The 19,520-nt window shown below is 47.6% G+C and overlaps 1 protein-coding gene and 1 pseudogene across 5 annotated transcripts; both read right to left on the minus strand.

The window, feature by feature from the left end:
- Positions 1-384: 384 nt before the first annotated feature.
- On the minus strand, positions 385-5,013 carry LOC125520788. Of its 5 annotated transcripts, none has more exons than XR_007288848.1 (4): positions 4,376-5,013; positions 1,476-4,089; positions 1,279-1,392; positions 385-861 (listed from the first exon to the last, which is right to left on the minus strand). XR_007288848.1 is itself a non-coding variant. In XM_048685810.1 (3 exons), the coding sequence occupies exons 1-3, from the start codon at positions 1,566-1,568 to the stop codon at positions 697-699; spliced, it is 372 nt and encodes a 123-aa protein (XP_048541767.1). In that variant the 5' UTR covers positions 1,569-1,687; the 3' UTR covers positions 385-696. The 5 variants fall into 5 exon arrangements, 1 of the variants encoding a protein (XP_048541767.1); XR_007288847.1 differs by having other exon boundaries at positions 1,476-4,053; positions 4,376-5,012; XR_007288849.1 differs by having other exon boundaries at positions 1,476-3,890; positions 4,376-4,986.
- A 2,366-nt stretch (positions 5,014-7,379) lies between these two features.
- Positions 7,380-8,327, minus strand: LOC125520789 (annotated as a pseudogene).
- Between the last annotated feature and the right edge of the window lie 11,193 nt (positions 8,328-19,520).

Consider the following 19,520-nt stretch of genomic DNA (forward strand, 5'->3'; position numbering starts at 1 on the left):
AGCCCTAGGGCCTCATACCCTAAGCAAATGGGTAAAAACGCTAGGGAAAACTCCCTAGGGCTCCAATGGTGGGGGAATCTTAGTTTCCCTAGGGTGAGGGAAGAATACCGTAGGTATAGTTTTTTCTCCCTTGGGTTTTGAACTCTAGGGAAACAGGCGACGGGTGGGCTAGCATGCTGACATGTAAAGTTGATATCCTTTGGGTTAGTTTCACTCCCTAGGGAAATATCCTGTAACGGCAGCTGCTGTTAGTCCACTTTACACCCCTTGGGTTTACAAACCCTAAGGAATCATTATTTCAAAATATTGCATTATTGGGTCAAATTAATATTGTTTTGTAGAAATTAAAATATTAAAAATAATTGCATATAATCACTCCAAAAATTAGAAAGCAATCACATAAACTATATATTTCAGCCACCATCATTATACATGGCAACATCAAAGAGTTCACACAATAGTACCACTCCTTACCAAAGATGGCATCTAGCTCAGTACCTAGAACTCACAAAATGTCATCTACCTAGGATTGCCAATTAATAGCCTGGGATACATACACCATGCATCATATAAGTCACTGATCCAAAACATCACAACCATAACCAAGTGCATGGCCAAAAGGATAATTGTCCATTTGCTTCCAGTTAATCAACAAAAAAAGTTCAAACCACTTCCTTCACCATGATGAGAGGTATCTCAAAATGTAGGTAAATCATCACCAGGTGGGGGGAAAGTTCCAGAAACAACACCATTCGCATCATTACCATTTGCATCAAAGAAGCCGCCAAACATTCCATCTTCCGCTCCACGCAATGTATTATCTATAATTTCAACATCATCTGTTGATTCGCCGGTGGAGGGCTGCACAAATGTCATTATTAGTATTCTGGGAAAATTTCAATTGTATTTTCCTAACCAACTAAAAAATAAAATGGAAATACCAATTCAACCACTATTTGGCAAAAAAAGGAACCAAAATAACAAATGCCCAGGAAATTATGAAATTTTGACAGAAGGACAACCATATGATGCCTAGTATTCTGGGAAATTCTCAATCATATTTGCCAAACCGATTAAAAAGTAAAATTAAAATACCAATTCAGGCACTATTTGGCCAAAAATTTGAAACAAAAAACAAAGTGCAACCATATGTCGACCACTATTCTGGGAATTTTCACTCAGTGTTGCACATTTGCTGATATACTCACAACATATTCCTTTTCTGTTCTCATTTAGCCTATTTGGTGCTATAGAATTTAAAAAAACATAGGTACATACCATTTCTGGAGAAAAGATCGGAGACGAAGTGGTTAAAGTTGGAAAAGCTGGAGGCGGGGGTATAACAATGCATGGAATCTCAGGCCCTGGAATTCCTTGAAGGGATGCGATGGTCTGAAATTTTTTAGACAAATGAGAAAGTTATGTCAAGTGGCTACAATAGAAAGAAAATGGCTGCACAAAATAAATATACACACCATTAGAAACTTGTGCACACCACCGAGGCTACTCTCCACTGTAGTCTGCACAGATTTCCCCCAATCAACCATACTTTGTGCATGTCTTTTCATTAACTCGTTATGTTGGGCAATCCTTTTATCATGTTCTAGTCGTTGGCGCTTTGACGAAGACGAAGAGCGTTTGATCTGCACCTCCCTAAGAGCCTCTTACCCTCCACAACACCATTCAATAGTGGCCACTTTCCGTGCGGCTTCCCACCACCAGCTTCACAAAGGGCTTGTGGTTCAACAGAAGAATGCTTCCAATCATAGTCCTCACCATGCATGCTTACAACCTTCTCTTTGTACAAATCCTTTAGATGGCAAACAATAATGCAAAGATGATCCAACTCTTGCTTCATATGGGAGGTGCACCATTAGATGCTCCATTGAATCGAAAAATCCAGGTGGGAAAATCTTCTCAAGCTTGCATAATAAAACTGCAATGTTCTCTTCCCATTGAAGCATCTTCTCAGGATCAACTTCTTTCCCACAAAGTGATCTGTAGAAGAAGCTTAATTCAGCCAACACATTCCACACATCCTCATCAATGAAGCCCCGGAGCATTGCTGGTAACAAACGTTCCATTAGAATGTGGAAGTCATGGCTTTTTAGTCCATTTATCTTCAGCTGGTCTAAACTAACCCCTCGCCTCAAGTTGGCTGCATATCCATCTGGGAATTTCAGATCCAGGAACCACTTCATGATCTCCCTTACTTGAGCTCTTGTCAAACAATATGGTGCCCTCGGCTTCTCCCACTTGTCATTTGGCTTTGGGACAAGGTTTAGCCTTTTTCTTTTACACAACAATGCTTGGTCGAGACGAGCTTTGGTGTTGTCCTTTGTCTTCTCGTTGTCAAGAACTGTGTTCCAAATTGCTTCAGCAACATTTTTTTCATTGTGCATGACATCAATGTTATGCCTTATCAGAAGTTTCTTGAAGTATGGCAGTTCCCACAAGACAGGAATATGTGTCCAGTTGTGTGTTGTTCCATATCCTTCAAATGACTGCGACTTCAAGTGGTTAATTCTTGCATCTACCTCCTCTCCGGTTAACCGACGAGGTGGTGGCTCAAGCACCTTAGTTCGCTTTATAAATGCATTTTCTTGCATTCGGAAAGGGTGATCAGGAGGCAGAAAACGACGATGACAGTCAAACCAACTATACTTATGTCCATTAGGTAACCATGTTGTATCGACATCATCCATGCATACTGCACAAGCCATCCCGCCATGTGTACACCATCCAGCAAACATGCCATAAGCAGGATAGTCATGCACTGAGAAAAGGTAAGCAGCCTTCATACAGAATGGTTCCTTTGTTACACTGTCATAAGTATCTACACCAGCCCATAACTGCAACAGTTCGTCAACAAGAGGACGCATGGATACATTGATATTCTTACCCGGATGCTGTGGACCAGGGATTACCATAGTAAGGAAAATATTCTCCTCACTCATACACAGTGCGGGTGGGAGGTTCAACGGACTTACAAACACCGGCCAGCATGAATATTGTGATCCTCCAAACTTAAAAGGATTGAAACCATCAGTAGCTATTACAAGCCTCACATTTCTTGCATCTTTTGCAAACTCTGGAAACTCCCTATCAAAGTCCTTCCAAGCTTCAGCTTCAGATGGGTGGCCAATTGTTCCTGCTGGGTCTGAGCGTTCTCCTTCTTTGTGCCACCGCATGTGCTTCGCAAGCTCAGCCGACATATACATCCTCTGCAACCTTGCTGTGATAGGAAGGTAATGCATCACTTTGCGAGGTATGCGGCTATGTTTTATTTCTGAGCTTTCCCCCTCAACAACTTCATACCAACTTTCTCCGCAAATATCACACTTCTCTTTCTTCTCATCTTGCTTGTAGTATAACATGCAATTATTGGTGCACACGTCAATCTTCACATATGGCATCTTAAGGACACCCAACCTATTCTTGCACTCATAAAAGCTTGAAGGCATTTTATGCCCCTTTGGCAACACGTCCCCAAGTAGGCCTAGGATGCTATTCACACAATCTGCTGGTAAATTATGTTGTGATTTTATTCCCATTAGACGTGTGACAGCAGCTAGGCGAGAGACTTGAGTGTGATCATGAGTAACCTCCTCTGCAGTAGACAACATCTTGTAGAACTCCTTGGCATATGCTGTTGGCTCGCTCTCCACATCATCAAAATGTGTTTCAGCCCCAATAATGTCAGCCAGCATATCAACTAGCGGTTCATTACTAGTGTGAGTATCCTCTTCCATTCTGGTTGTACCAACTATTGGACGCTCGCCGTGCGATGTCCATCTGGTGTAATTTGGCATGAAACCATACTGACAAAGGTGCACTCTGACTAGTTGTTTCTTCCGCCTGACTCCATTACGACACTTTGTGCATGGGCACTTCACACCAAACCGGTCAGCATTAGGCATAATCTGAAAAGCATGGTCAAGAAAAGCTGTTGTGTTGCGCACCCATTCTTCAGAATGGTGCCCCTGTTCATTCCACCCACTATACATCCAACTACGCTGTTCTTCTAGAGACATGGTTGAATAACTGGAAAAACTGGCAGCAGAGTGCAGGCGTCAAAGGACCAAAAACCTTCGTTTTATTACATTAGAGAAGGTTAAAGCAATTGTTTTCGACATAAATATGTTAAGCACATATCAGATCTGAGTACTCTGCACATGCTATCAAATTAGCCTATATTTATATCTACCAATAGGTTCACTTTCCCTTATTTAACTATATGCAAAGGTGCAAATCTTCATTTTTCTTAATCACAACACAGATAGACAATTTATTATCCACAAAATTGCAATCTGAGCCCTAAACTGTATATATAGACGCATATAGAAAGTGAGGGAACATGGGCATGTGAGCTCACCTAACTGAACCTTGGTTCTGATTTCTGAACTTGAAGCACGCGTCTACAGCTGAGGCGGGTTGGTCTTGGTCGAGGAGGCAGGGTAGAATCCGTCCAGGGTGGCAAGGTCGGGCGAGGGTCGCGGCGACGGAGCCCTCCGCCTCCTCCGTCCGAAGCTGTCGAGGGAGGCAGGTCCGTCAAGGCCCCCGCCGCCGCCGACGGCCGCGGCGGCGGCAGCCGCGAGAGGTCAAGTCTGCAACGGCGGCAGCGGCGCCCTACTGCAGTGGCGATGGCTTGAGCAGGGCACCGGCAGCAGGACGATGGATGAGCTGCGCCGCCGCTGGTTTGGGTCAGTGTGGCGGCGCTCTCGGCACAGCGGTGGGATTTGGGGGAAGTGTACAGCGGTGGGGGGATTTGGGGGAAACCCTTGGCGCGTGTATAGGGGAAATTTTGGCGCGTGTACAGAGAAGGATTGGCGCGTACAACAAATTATGCGCGCGCTCGCTAAAAAAAAAATCTGACGGGCTCAATACGCGTGTAATACGACCAAATCTGCGCGCATGTACACTAATTTTGGCCGTACTGAATTAGCATCTGCATTTTGGCCCTACTTAACTACTTTAAGCTATTTTTAATATCTAATCTTTAAGAAATTATGCACTTATTTTCACTATTATATGTATATCTTTCCATCAAGTGTGTACAAAATAGATTGAAGAACTTATATTTTTCCCAAAGAGTGATCGATCAACCTATATTTCGCGTTATTTTCGCATGTATTTTTTTCATGTAGATTATTATATATATTTTTTGCGTGTATATTTAAAATATAACTCTTATGTATAAAACATATTTTGTAAATCAAGTGTGTGCAGATCTCCCTAGAGTTAAGACCAGAACCCTGGGGGTAGTTTACGGTGTTAGCAAGGGAACCGTGTGAAACGTTAGTGTTGTGGGCTCTTTCCCTATGGTTTCATTTTTTGACCATAGGCATAGACCTTTCCTAAGGGTTCAGAAAGTAACCCCTAAGGAACGTTGCCAACGTGGCTTTAGTATGGACCCACACGGTGAATATCCTTTGGGTCTCACAGCTAACCCTAAGGAAACAATACAATCCCTTGGGTTGTCAGTCCGCACCCTAGCAAAACTTTGTGTCCTCAGGGTGCCCTTTCTAACTCTAAGGAATCATTTCAGCCCTAGGGCTATCTGCAGATTTTAGTAGTGAATATCAAGAATCATACCTATTCTTGGTTGTATAGTCTTTACTTAAACAACATCATTCTTTTAGTATTCTTCTCAATAATACACTTAATAATAGTTCAAAAGAATAAACTACAAGATTTTAGCAGAAGTAAATAGTGGGCTTAAATCAGAACTCAAATTCAAGGGCTCACGGGGTCACCGGTCATTGACGCGATGACGCTTGAACATCGAAGATCGAGAGATAGCCTCAATTTTCCTTGCCTTTAGGCGAATAAGGTCCTCCATGTCGGTTGTCGTTCGGCCGCTCCTGGTCCTGCCCTCGGTCCTCCAGACTCCTAAAAATGACTTGCCGTGTTGGAACGGAACCGCTCGTCTCAACCAGGGATTCGTGAGAAGGAAGGAGGACTGGAACCTAGTGGAACCCTAACCTGTCGGCTGCCGCCGTGCCGTGTCGATGGCCGCCAGACAAAAGAAGGAAGAGGCGCCTCGTCGCTTCACTTGTTTCGATCGATCGCTAGACGAGGCATACATCCCGATCGGAACAGGGCCAAATGGAAGACAGAAGAGGCCCATCTACACAGGTTAAAAGGGGCCCAGATGGAAGAGATAAGAAGCCAGGCAACATGGGCCCAGATACTATTTAGAGGAGTACCGCTGCATACAAAATGTGAGGCCCCTGAAAACGGGGGGGCCCTGTCCGGGCGCATAGGTTGCACCCCCCTGGGCTCGGGCCTGATGACATGAATAACTATGGCAATTAATTTGCATGAATTGTTGATGTGAAACGGGTTGCATGCATGGGAAAAATAGTTAGTGGGAACGGAGATTAATGACGTGACAGACAAGCATGGTTTGTTGACGTGAAAGCGCCGCCGCATACTTAGGCTGGTCATAGTGGGGGTAACTTAGCTAATAACTTAACACATCCCAAGGCAATTTTGCTTATGTGGCAAGTATTTAATGAGGAAAGAGATGCTTGGAGTAACATAATATGTTACTGTAACATAGCGTTTCCCGAGATAAAATGAGTCTATAAGGCAATAAATGAAACAAACTATGACACTAGTATTAAGATACTTTGCACTATAGGGGTAGTAACTTAGACTAATGTCATGCATATGACACTAGTCTAAGTTACTCCCCACTGGTCATAGTGGGGAGTAACTTAGCTAGTAACGTAATACATCCCAAAACATGCTTGCTTATGTGGCACCTAATTAATGAGGAGAGAGGTGTTTGAAGTAACATATTATGTTACCATCACATAGCGCTTCCCAAGAAATGTTGAGTCTATAAACTAATAAATGCAACTATATATGATACTACTTATATAACACTTTGCACTATGAAGATAATAACATAGACTAGTGTCATATGTATGACACTAGTCTAAGTTATTCCCCACTATGACCAGCCTTAGACTGCTCACAGTGAGGAGTAACATAAAGTAGTAACTTGCCGATGTTACTAGTCTATGTTACTACCTCCATAATGGGTAGTAACATATGAGTGGTATCATGAAAGAGTTCATTTATTAGGCTATAGACTCATTATGTCTTGAAACGTGTGATGTTACAGTAACTAGCTAAGTTACTACGAACCCCTCTCTCCTCATTAATTAGCTGCCACATAAGTAATCTTGTATTGAAATGTGTGATGTTACTAGTTAAGTTACTTCCATTATGGATTGCAACTATTTTAGAATAGAAGATTATGCAATGTGTATGTCGGACAAAATGGACTAGTACACCCTTGTGACGAAGTTGTGCAAGAAAACACACATGAGGTATTTGAGAAAGCGGCTAAAACGAAATCTCCCCCGTGATGAAAGTTTGGCCAACCATGCATGATTATGGTGTTGAACAAAATACATGCTTATTACGGAGTACATCTAAAAAAATATACGTTGCTTATTAAGAGACTGTAGCATATGGTATGATGTGGCTGCTGCTTCACTGCACGGCTGCGACGACCGAGTCACTCACTGCCGCTTCACTGCACCGCTGCTACCTTGACAATGAACGACTTGTACCTCTCCTTGTTTTTGGCGAAGTAGGCGACGAGCTCGTCCCTGTCCGGCAGGCACCGCCTGACGACCTCGTCGGAGGTGTACTCCTTGGCCCACCGGCGCAGAGCAGGGTACTCGCCATCCTTCATCACGCGCACCCCGGTGACCTCCTCCAGCACGCCGAGCCAGTGAGCCAGCGTGCATGCGGCAAGGTCAACGAAGCCGAGCGCGTCACCCCCGAAGAACCTCTTCCCGTCGAGCTGCGCATCCAGGACCTCCAGGCTCTCCTTGGTCTCCCTCGCCAGCCACGCCTGCTCCTCGCCGTTCGTCCACATCGCCCGCCACAGCGGCTTCAAGCACTTGTTGGCGATGAAGTCGGCCCACAAGCGGGCCGTGGCGCGGTCATAGGGGTCCGCCGGGAGGAGCCGGGGCGTTGTCCCGTCATGGTCGTGGAAGGCCTCGTCGACGTACTCGACGATGAGGAGGGGACTCGCAGACGGCGCGGTCGCCATGGAGGAGGACGGGGACCGACTGGTGGATGGGGTTGTGGGTGAGCAGCAGGTCGCTCTGGTTGGTCAGGTCCTCCACGAGCAGCTCGTATGGCACCCCCTTGAGCGTGAGCGCCACCTCCACGCGGTGCGCGAACGGACTGCCGAACGCCGTGATGAGCTTCACCGGCGCTTGCCCCGGAGCCTGTGCTGGCTGCTGCGACATCCTGAGCTAAGTCAAATTCGCTGTGTCGAGAATGAGATAGATCGATCGCCGTAGGTTTTTGTTTCTTGGTGTCTGCTAGCTGTTGTATTTATATGGCTGAGGAAGAGTGGTGGTTGTGCATGGTCAGGTCAGAGATGGCGGGCTGCACGCCTCTTCGACAAGGAAAGGATATGTCGGTATCTTATCCTTTTCACACCACTTGGACTGACACTGCTGAGATTCAAACGGAAGCAACGACGGATGTTTGCCATTTAGAAGTAGCTGGTTGTTGGATGGATCAAGTGAGAACTTGAGAAGCTTCGTGAGAGATGGGAGACTATTACACGTGCAGTAGAATCGACTGGTACAGCTCAAGTGAGATAGAAGCAATGCAGCATTTGATTTACGTAACCTATCAGATCGATAAGATGAGCTGGTCAGGCGGATAACCCCTAACGTAATATAGCACAGTAGTAAACAGCATGTATCCATCCATGATGCGTTTCATAAGCAATGACTTCATCATCAGCTAGGTTGGCTAAATCATGGGCAACAAGCCAACAACACAGTTAGTCTCTTTAGGAGTAATGCTCAAAAATAATATGCAGGGCAAGCAAGGTGATATATATCATCAAAAACTGTCGTCGAAAGACTAAAAGAGCGACCTTCTTTCCTCATTATCTCTATCACCTCGATGTTCTTGAAGTTCACTTCTATACGGTTACACCGGATGATAGTTGGTGCGCCTGACCGTTTTTCTTTTTGTAGTGTGCTTTTTTGGTGTTGGGCAGGGTGCCCTATTGGCAAGCTGAGTTTTGTTTGTCTCTTCAAGTTTCTTTTTCTGGGCTGCCCTCCATAACACGCGCGTCGTTTTTTTAGGAAAGGACGATTATCCCGACCTCTGCATCAGAATGATGCATGCAGCGCTTTTATTAATCAAAGTACCCGACAAGTCTATAATCTAGAACAAGCTCACTCGGAAATTGAAAAAGTAAAAAAGTAAGTAAAATATGCCACAGCCAGGCGAAAACATGTCTAGATGACTAAACCCATATTCTATTACTGGACCGCCATACAAACGGGTTGTAGATATCCCGAGCTAACATACGCCATTGAAATCTATAAACTAGACTCAGAAAAAAAAATCTATAAACTGTATTTTGTTTTCAAATTATTTCAGTCAACACTAATCTTTTCGGTCGGTTGAATTTTTTTGGTTGTTCCAGTCAATAATAGAATAGCCATTGGCATGGCCATTATATCTTTTCCGTTATTGTGCTTTTATGGGACATGGGGTATGTGAGCTCGAGTTCACATGATCTCTGATGAAAAGTAACATCCAGAAAAATAGTAAAAAAATCAAAATTTTCTGATTTTTTGGTAATAAACATTTATGTGTTCTCTACATGCGTGCACATTTTCATGACGAACTCACATTTGTGGAGGTGTGGGCGAAAAAACAAAATTGATGCATCAATTTATGAAGGTGTGGGCAAAAAAACAAAATCAATGCTCCAAAAAAAATTGGAGCATCAGTTTTTTATTTTTGGTACACACCTCCAGAAATGTGATTCCATTGCAAAAATTTGCATGCGTGTAGAAATAGCATAATTTTTTTGCCAAAAAATTAGATTTTCTGCTCATCCGAGATCATGTGAGCCCGGGCTCACAATAGCAGTTTCACCTTTTAGGATGCTTCTCGTCCTTGTTTTTCACTGCCACGTGTAGATGATAATTTTCATTTAGATTTTCAGTTCTTTTTTGGGTTATTATTGTCGATGACGCTTCAAAATTCATGCAATGCTGCTTGTCTTCCATTTAATCGGCCGATTTAAGGCATGGTTGGCATTTTTTGGTTTTTCTTTCTTTTGGTAGGGACTTGTTATGGGCTAGGTGCCCAGAGGGTTTTTTTTCTTTCTCTTTAGGAATTTCTGGTTTTATTTATTTATGAATCTATTTTCTATTTTTATTTTATGTGATTTTAGCATTTTTCATCTATGTTCCTTGTGACCTAGATATTATTTTGCATTTGTATTATCACCTTTTCTTGTTTTCATTTTTATTTTTCCTTTTTATTGCAATTTTAAAGCTTTTTCTTGCTAACAACACGGTTGTCACTATTTTTTGTGTGTTTTAGTTATGAAGAATAAATTTATATTTTGAAATTTTGAAAATAATGTCATCCGGCTACATAATCGTCCCCGATTGCAACCACATGTCTTTAATGTTACTATAACTCACTAGTGTTTTGCCGGGGTAAGGCCAGTTGCATATGTGTCATTAGACATGCAATTGCAAGCGTCGCACTTGGGTGCAACTCTGGTATTTTGTTAGATCGCAATTGCATGTCTGTCACTAGGCACGCAATGATAAGTGTCGCCTCCGACTGCAATGACTCGTCTTCAACGCGACTACAACTCTATGGTGTTTTGTCGGGGGCAGAGGGTAGTTGCATGTCTGTCACTAGGCACGCAATGATAAGTGGCGCCTGATACGTCTCCAACGTATCTATAATTTTTTATTGCTTCATGCAATATTATATTCTGTTTTGGATGATTAATGGGCTTTGTTATACACTTTTATCTTATTTTTGGGACTAACCTATTAACCGGAGGCCCGGCCCAGAATTGTTGTTTTTTGGCTATTTCAGGGTATCGCAGAAAAAGAATATCAAACGGAGTCCAAACGGAATGAAACTTTGGGAACGTGATTTTCGGAACAAACGTGATCCAGAGGACTTGGACCCTACGTCAAGACATCAACCAGGAGGGCACGAGGTAGGGGGCGCGCCTACCAGCCCCCCCAGGCGCGCCCTCCACCCTCATGGGCCCACGTTGCTCCACTGACGTACTTCTTCCACCTATATATACCTACGTACCCCCTGTCGTGGTTCTAAGTCTGACAGTAATGTAGGGGGGTAAGTATGGAGAGGCGAGATCTTAGCTATGGAGAAGTTGTAAGAACGCAAGGTTTACGAGTTCAGGCCCTTCTCGGAGGAAGTAAAAGCCCTACGTCTCGGAGCCCGGAGGCGGTCGACTGGATTATGTGAGTATGAGTTACAGAGGTGCGAACCCTTGTCTCGGAGGAGGGGGGTGGCTTATATAGAGTGCGCCAGGACCCCGGCCAGCCTACGTTACGAAGGGTTCAATGTACATTAAGGCAGGGCGTTACTGATAACACTAGTAATAAAGTGCTATGATGACCATAAAAGCTACTTAATGACCGACCGTTAGCGTGCGGAGTGACTTTAGGTCTCCTGGCCGTCGAGTGGTTGGATCTTGGTCGAGTAATTGCTTCTTGGTCGAGTGTCTTCGAGTCTGTCGAGTGGAACACCTCCAAGTCGATTGAAAGGTGATTTATTCTAGAGGTGTCCTTGGGTAGGGCAGTTAGGACAGGTCCGTGACCCTACCCTAGGTACATAGCTTCATCATTAGCCCCCGAATGGATCGAGGTTTGAGTGGGGAAGGAGTTGAGGACTTCTCCGACTCGTTTTCCATGCCGTGAGCATATCTTGTTTCGGATCAACAGACCTGAGTGATGACAACAACTTCCTTTTCAGTCGCCTTGATCCATTCTTAATTCTTCGTCGAGTGAGTTTCTTTACTTGTAAGGCTCCGAGTGACGGTGCGGAGGAGATCTTTGGTCTGACAAGTTGTTTGCTGCCCGCGGATTTAGTGGGATCCAAATTTTGGGAAGCGCGCGGGACGGGTGTAACGCCCCGAGACCGATGTGCCAGGTGTCGTGCAGTTATTCGATGTTGTTGCGTTGTCATGTGCTTGCGTGTTGCATCATGTCACGTCATCATGTGCATTGCATCATGTCGTCATGTCATAATCTTTTGCATCTCAACTAAATAATTCGTATGGATCTTCGATCCATTTAAATCGAGGGAAGGATGCCTTCTCTTTATAACATATCCTCCCGATATTAGTGGAGCTACTATAATAAATATTCCATTCTTTTGGAATTAACCGGAACACACTTGCAAATCCCCACTCCCTTTCTACTTCAAGTTTGGTCCCCAAACTTTGCCAACATCTCTTTTCCCATTTATCGAGGCTCCTCCTAAATTCTCAACATTTTTGGAATCTTCTAAATCCTAGTCCTTGTGCAAACCTTTTTAATTAAATTCAAATGACTTTGAATTTAATTCTTGCAATCTTGCCCACTTCATTTTTCTCGGAACAAGTGCATTTTTGTGAGTCCGGGAAAATTATTCGCGTGTCCACCTTCTTCCCCTAACCTCCTCTTTCTTTTCTTTCTCTTTAATCGTTTTTCTGCAAAGAAAATAAGAGAAGGGAGAGAGTTGAGGCCCCAGTCCAGACCAGCTGGGCCTCCTCCGCGGCCCACCTAGGCCAGCCGGCCTCTTTTGCCCCTCCTTGGCTCTGCTGCCCCCCTCCTCTCTACTAGGCCTCCCTAGGCCCACTCTCGGCCGGCCTCTTTGGCCCAAGTCCTTCCGCAGCCCCGCTGCCTACCTAACCCTAGCTAGCCCCGATCCCCTGCCCTCTCCCTCTCGATCCCTCCTTGCGCCGCCAGGAGACAGCGGGCGATGCTGCCTCGCGCCCTCATCCCCTCTCTTCCCTCGTCTCCCTCCTCTCGCCGCAGAGCCCCTGCTCCCGATCCCCTCGATCTCCCTCTCCCGTCGACCCCTCCTCCACGCGCCATGGCCGCCTCCTCCTCTCGCTCTCACCAGGGGACCCGACCCCATTTCCCCTGTCATCGCCCCGCCTCGGCGCCGACGTCCTCCATGGCCGCGCCTAGCCGAGCTCGGGGCTCCGCCGCCCTGCAACCTCCGCGCCCGAGCTGCTCTGCTACTGCTCTCCTCCCTCGCCGCGTCGCCGAGGCCGCCGGGCACCACAGCGCCGCCACGGCCCTGCCGGTCCAGGGAACCGCGCCTCCGCCCCTGTCATGGCCTGCCGTCGTCGTCCTCTGCGCCCACCAGGAGCGCCCACACCAGCGCCGGCCTCGACCGCCTCCTCTGCTTCGCCTCCAGCTCCACCGCCCTCGTGTGCCTCTGCTGCGCCGGTCTGCAAGTCCGCCGCCGAGCTCCACCAGGCCCCCGCCGGCGACCTCGACTTTCAGGCCGTCGCCGACCTCCTGTCGTGGCCTCCTCCTCGCTTCAAGTCCACGCCGTCCGCGAGCGTCAGGAGCGTCCTCGCGTGATGACCGGAGCAGCGCCAAGTCGTGGCCTCTTTGCACTTATGATGTTTTGCGTGGACGCGTTCGAAACTGGATTTGGAACCTCAAGCGCCAAGTACCGTGAGCCCGAAGATCTGGGATGCACCAAGCCCCCTCGACGCCAAGTTCCCCTCCGAACGTGAACGACTACACCCGTGGATCCGACAAGTACCACGACGACGCATCATGTACCTCTACCCCGTCTTCGGAATCGCTAAGAACGTCAAGTACCCCTTCGAGATGACGAGATCGGCAAGTCCGAAGAACGCCAAGTACCCCTTCATGTCGGCAAGATCCGCAAATCGGACCCCGAACGATCGACGTCTTGTGGACCATGTACGACGACCGTCGCCGAAGACCCGTGTAACGTGAACGTGAACGACTACCGTCGCGAGTACCTCTACGTCGTCATGTACCCCTACTTCCACTACCATCGCGAGAACGACTACTTCCCCTACTTCCCACGACGACCCCGTGTACAACTAATTCCTCGTCGACACGTGTACCCCTACCGCCGAACTCGATCCGTTTCGATGATGCTCGCTTCAAAGGTATAACCCCGTGACGACCGCCGTGAACGAATGCATGTGTGATGTATGAAATGCTCGTATTAGCTCCGTGTCGGAGTTGTTCGGTGCACGTTGCCCCTCTTTTGCCTTGCCACCATCTTGTGGGAACCCGGTATCCGGGATCACCCCACCTTCTATCGCGTGTCACGCTCCCGCCGCACTTCCGTTTGCACCGGGATCTCAATCGAGTTACCGGAACCGATATGTTGCCGTGGCATCATTTTCGGATTCGTTGCCGTGGCACCCCTTTTCCCTTCCACCACAGTGACAATGCTTCATAATGCTCATGTCAACTCTTAATAAATATTGCATAACTTGTTCATGTCATCCGCATCATGATAACAACAATTAAAATTGATTAAATTGACGTTTGGTTAAATTTGCCCCTATGCCATGCTAAAATGATTTAATTCATAACTATTCAACCGTAGCTCCGAATTAAATAAACTTTATATGTAGATGGGGTAGAATTTTGCCTAGTTTATCATGGTGGCATCACTTTGCATGTTAAACAACTCTAAAATTGTGTTTAGGACAGATCGGGACCAAACCTAATATTTGCACATGAGGATTTTCCGGAATTGTTGTTCGTTGCTTCCGGCCTCATTTAAACTTGCCTAGATTAGATAGTTTTCATTTGCTTCTCCCTCTTGCCGTGTTTTAACAACATTTAATATTGTTGGGTACATAACCGAGATCGAACTAAATAATTGATGTGGTGTTTCGTCAATATGCAACTCGTTGCATATTGAGCTCCACTTAATTTGTAGGATTGTTTGTGCATTTTGCCATGCCATGCCTCTTTAAACCGGACATGCATCATACTCGATTGTGCATCATGCCATGTTGATGTGTTGGTTGTTTACTATGTTGTTTGCTCTTTTCCGGTGGTTGCTTCTTCGGGTTGGTTCCGATATCGTCGAGTTTGTGAGGATCCGTTCATCTACGTCCGTTTGTCTTCTTCATGGACTCGTTCTTCTTCCTTGCGAGATTTCAGGCAAGATGATCATACCCTCGAAATCACTACTATCTTTGCTATGCTAGTTTGCTCGCTCTTTTGCTATGCCATTGCTACGATGCCTACCACTTGCTTGTCAGCCTCCCAAATTGCCATGTTCAGCCTCTAACCCACCATTGTCCTAGCAAACCGTTGATTGGCTATGTTACTGCTTTGCTCAGCCCCTCTTATAGCATTGTTAGTTGCAGGTGAAGATTGAAGTTTGTTCCGTGTTGGAACATGGAGATGTTGTTCCTTGTTGGAACATTTATTTACTTGTTGGGATATCACTATATATCGTATTTAATTAATGCATCTATATACTTGGTAAAGGGTGGAAGGCTCGGCCTTATGCCTGGTGTTTTGTTCCACTCTTGCCGCCCTAGTTTCCGTCATATCGGTGTTATGTTCCCGGATTTTGCGTCCCTTACGCGGTTGGGCTATAATGGGAACCCCTTGACAGTTCGCCTTAAGTAAAGCTTCTCCAGCAATGCCCAACATTGGTTTTACCATTTGCCACCTAGCCTTTTCTTTCCCTTGAGTCGGCCGGCTCAAGGGTCATCTTATTTTAACCCCCCCCCCCCCCCCCCCCGGGCCAGTGCTTCTCTAAGTGTTGGTCCAACTGAGCGATGTCCGAGGCTACCAGGGGCAACTCTGGGCTGGCTTACCCGACGTCTGGCTCATCTGAGTGTGCCCTGAGAAAGAGATATGTGCAGCTCCTATCGGGATTTGTCGGCACATTCGGGCGGTGTTGCTGGTTTAGTTTTACCCTGTCGAAATGTCTTGTTGTACTGGGATACCGAGTCTGATCGGAACGTCTCGGGTGGAGGTCTATTCCTTCGTTGACCGTGAGAGCTTGTGATGGGCTAAGTTGGGACACCCCTGCAGGGATTTGATCTTTCGAAAGCCGTGCCCGCGGTTATGGGCAGATGGGAATTTGTTAACGTCCGGTTGTAGAAAACCTGAAGTCAACCTTAATAAAATGAATCAACCGCGTGTGTAACCGTGATGGTCTCTTTCCGGCGGAGTCCGGGAAGTGAACACGGTTGTTGGAGTTATGCTTGACGCAGGTAGTCCAGGATCACTTCTTGATCATACTTTTATCGACCGTGCTTTGCCTTCTCTTCTCGCTCTCATTTGCGTATGTTAGCCACCATATATGCTAGTCGCTTGCTGCAGCTCCACCTCTTACCTTTTACCTTACCCATAAGCTTAAATAGTCTTGATCGCGAGGGTGCGAGATTGCTGAGTCCCTGTGGCTCACAGATACTTCCAAACCAGCTTGCAGGTGCCGTTGAGTCCGTGCAGATGACGCAACCAAGCTCAGGAGGAGCTCGTTGATGACCTTGTTCATTTGTGTTGTTCCGTTCTAGTTGATCAGTAGTGGAGCCCAGTTGGGGTCGATCGGGGACCTTTGTCGCATTTGGGGTTCTTCTTTTATTTTGGTTCCGTAGTCGGACCATGAGTGTATTTGATTGATGTAATGTTTATTCATGTAATTGTGTGAAGTGGCGATTGTAAGCCAACTATGTATCCTTGTCCTTATTATATTACATGGGTTGTGTGAAGATTACCTCACTTGCGACATTGCCTTCAATGCGATTATGCCTCTAAGTCGTGCCTCGACACGTGGGAGATATAGTCGCATCGAGGGTGTTACAACGGGGGAGGCCGCAGTAATCGGACGGGATAGAGCGGAGCCGCCTCGATCCCCGCGCCACCTTTTTCGCCACGTATCGCTCGCGCGGTCGTTACGGGATTTGACAGAGCCATCTGGGCCTACCTTTCAGCCACTCGGAAGCGGCCTCATATAAGGCGTTGGACCGGAGTCTCCCGAACAGTGCGCCCCATTACCTCTTCTCCTCCTCACGTCTCTCCGCTGCGCTCGCTCTCGCCCCAGCGCCACCGCACCACACGCGTCTCGTCGGCGACAATGGTGAAGGAGAAGACAGCGGCTCTGGAGCGGGCAAAGAAGGCGACGGCGAGGTCGAAGGGGAAGGCGACGAGCCGGGGCGGATCTTCCTCGCGGACTGGCCTGCCGAAGGGTTGGATCCAGGGCGGCTGGATCCACTCGAGGATCTCCCAAGAAGACCTCGACGACCTGGCCGAGGGAGGGCTGATCCCCTACGACTCGGCGTGGCTTTCGGGGAAGGAATCCGAGCCGCAACCCCGGGAGGGTGAGCGTGTTCTTCTTGCCACCCACGTCGACCGTGGGTTTTCCTTGCCTCCTCATCCTTTCTTCCGAGGGTTTCTGAACTTCTTTGGGGCTCAACTCCACCATTTTACCCCCAACTCAATCGTTTATCTTGCCGCGTTCATTTCCTTGTGTGAGAACTTCTTGGGTTGTCGACCTCACTAGGGTCTTTTCAAGCATATTTTCACTTGTCGCTCCCAGACAGTGAAAAAGGCTAATCCGAGTGACGAGAGGACCCAAGTGATCCAGATGTGTGGGGGTCTTGGCATCCAGACGAGGGGAAAAAGCTCCTTTCTGGCCATGATTCTTCCCGACTCAGTTCGCGGATGGCAGTCGGCCTGGTTCTACTGTAAAGACCAGTCGACGCCAGGGCAATCGACTGGCCTCCCTCCCTTTACCATGGACCGAGTGGAAAAACCCTCCCCTTTGAAGGTGCTCCCGGAGGAGAAGGCGCACGTGAAGGTGTTGGTCAACCGAGTGGTCCAGCTCATTCGTGACGGGGTCACTGGTATGGATCTCTTGGAGGTCTTCCTTCAGCGGCGCATCCAGCCTCTCCAAGCCCAAGACCATCCGATGTGGATGTATTCGGGTCTAGAAGACTCCACTCGGATCCACCCGAAGGAGGTCGACGACGACATACTGGAGAAGTGGCTGTCGAGCATTACCGGGAACAAGGACAATCCCAGAGGAGCCAGGAGAGTTTCCCCATTCGACCAGTCGCGTGCACCAGAGCAGGTCTGATTCTGAGTTTTTGCTTGTAATCTGAATTCACTCGCGCAGCTGTCTGTATTGCGTCGACTGACTTTGTCCTCCCTGCTTTCTTTTAGGCCATTATTGAAATGTATTCGATGCCCAACGGGGCGCAAGAGCAAGCTCTGGAAGGCGAGGCAAGCGGTGGCGAAAGCGGCGAGTGGACTTCCGATGGTGAAGGGGATGGAGGAAGCAACGACTCAAGTGATGGGGAAGAAGTCGAGTCGCCTCCTCGTATAGAGAGACGATCCAAGCTTGACCAGGATCGGCCGAGTGCCCGCAACAAGGCAACTGCTCAGGCTGGTCAGTCTTCGAAGCGTCCTCGGATCTCTTCACCAACCACGACTGAGAAGGCGCCAAAGCACCCCAAAGTTGCAGAACCGAAGACTCAGAAGGCGCTGCCGAAGATCAAGATCGATATCCCTGTCGCCTCCGCGTAAGTGTCTCTCCTTGTATTCACTCGACGCTCCGCGCTGTTTGTTTTTCTTGTTTTAACTGGACGAACTGGACGAACTTTGGAATTGTCAGCGTTGCCACTTCCGGGACCTCAGCTTACAGGGATGATGATGAGGTGATGGAATATGCGGTCACTTCTAATCTGGGTATGATTTCTGCCATACTATCTTTCTTCGGTCGATTCAACTGCAACGTGCATCACTGGGTGGTGACGTGATTTTGGCAATTGAACTTTGCACAACACCCAACATTATTGACCTCCCTGATGATGATGAAGAGCCCAAGAGGCCTTTGACGAGGAAGAATAGGCGAACTCCTGCAAGCGAGGCGCTACGGTCGACGCCGAGGGCGGAACCAGTCGTTCAGGACACTGGTGACGTCAATCGGGGTTCTGTTACCTTCGCGGAGCCCCTGTCGAGTGCCTTGCCTTCTTCTTCGACTGCTCAGGCCCCTGTCGACCCGCCTTCAGTTTTTGCGACCCATCATGTCCCAGAGGACGAGGTGAATGCTGCTAGGGAAGCCATACGCCAGGCGGGCATTATGATGGAGAAGGTGAAGACGGTGCGGGACGCCAGCCAAGCCGCCTATGATGCCAGCTCGGCTCTCCAGAGCAACGTTCAGGTTAGTCGGCTATCTGAAGATTCTTTCCAAAAATCTTTGCATCTGTACACCCATTGGGTGCGTCGATTGAAGTTTTGGACTAGTGGGGGCACGCTGAGTGCACCCACTGGGTGTAGTCCCCGAGGCTATGGTGGACTGCTGGCAGTCGACCGTAGCCTTTGTATTTTGTCGAGAAAAACCGAACTGGTAGTTTGTTTCTTCCGCTCGATCTGGTCGAGTGGGATCAGGGCCGGTGGGGGCACGCAAAGTGCACCCACTGGGTGTAGTCCCCGAGACCGCGGTCGACTGCTGGCAGTCGACTGTGGTCTGAGCTCTACTTTCTCTCCCCTTTTTCTTTTTTTACTCCCTGCACTCGACTCCGGTGGGCCGGTCGAGTGGGATCATAACCGGTGGGGGCACACAAAGTGCACCCACTGGGTGTAGTCCCCGAGACTATGGTGGACTGCGGGCAGTCGACTATAGTCTTAGTATTTGTTGTTTTTGCTGTGGAATAATTT

Source organism: Triticum urartu, chromosome 7 (assembly GCF_003073215.2).
Source record: "Triticum urartu cultivar G1812 chromosome 7, Tu2.1, whole genome shotgun sequence".
NCBI lineage: Eukaryota > Viridiplantae > Streptophyta > Magnoliopsida > Poales > Poaceae > Triticum > Triticum urartu.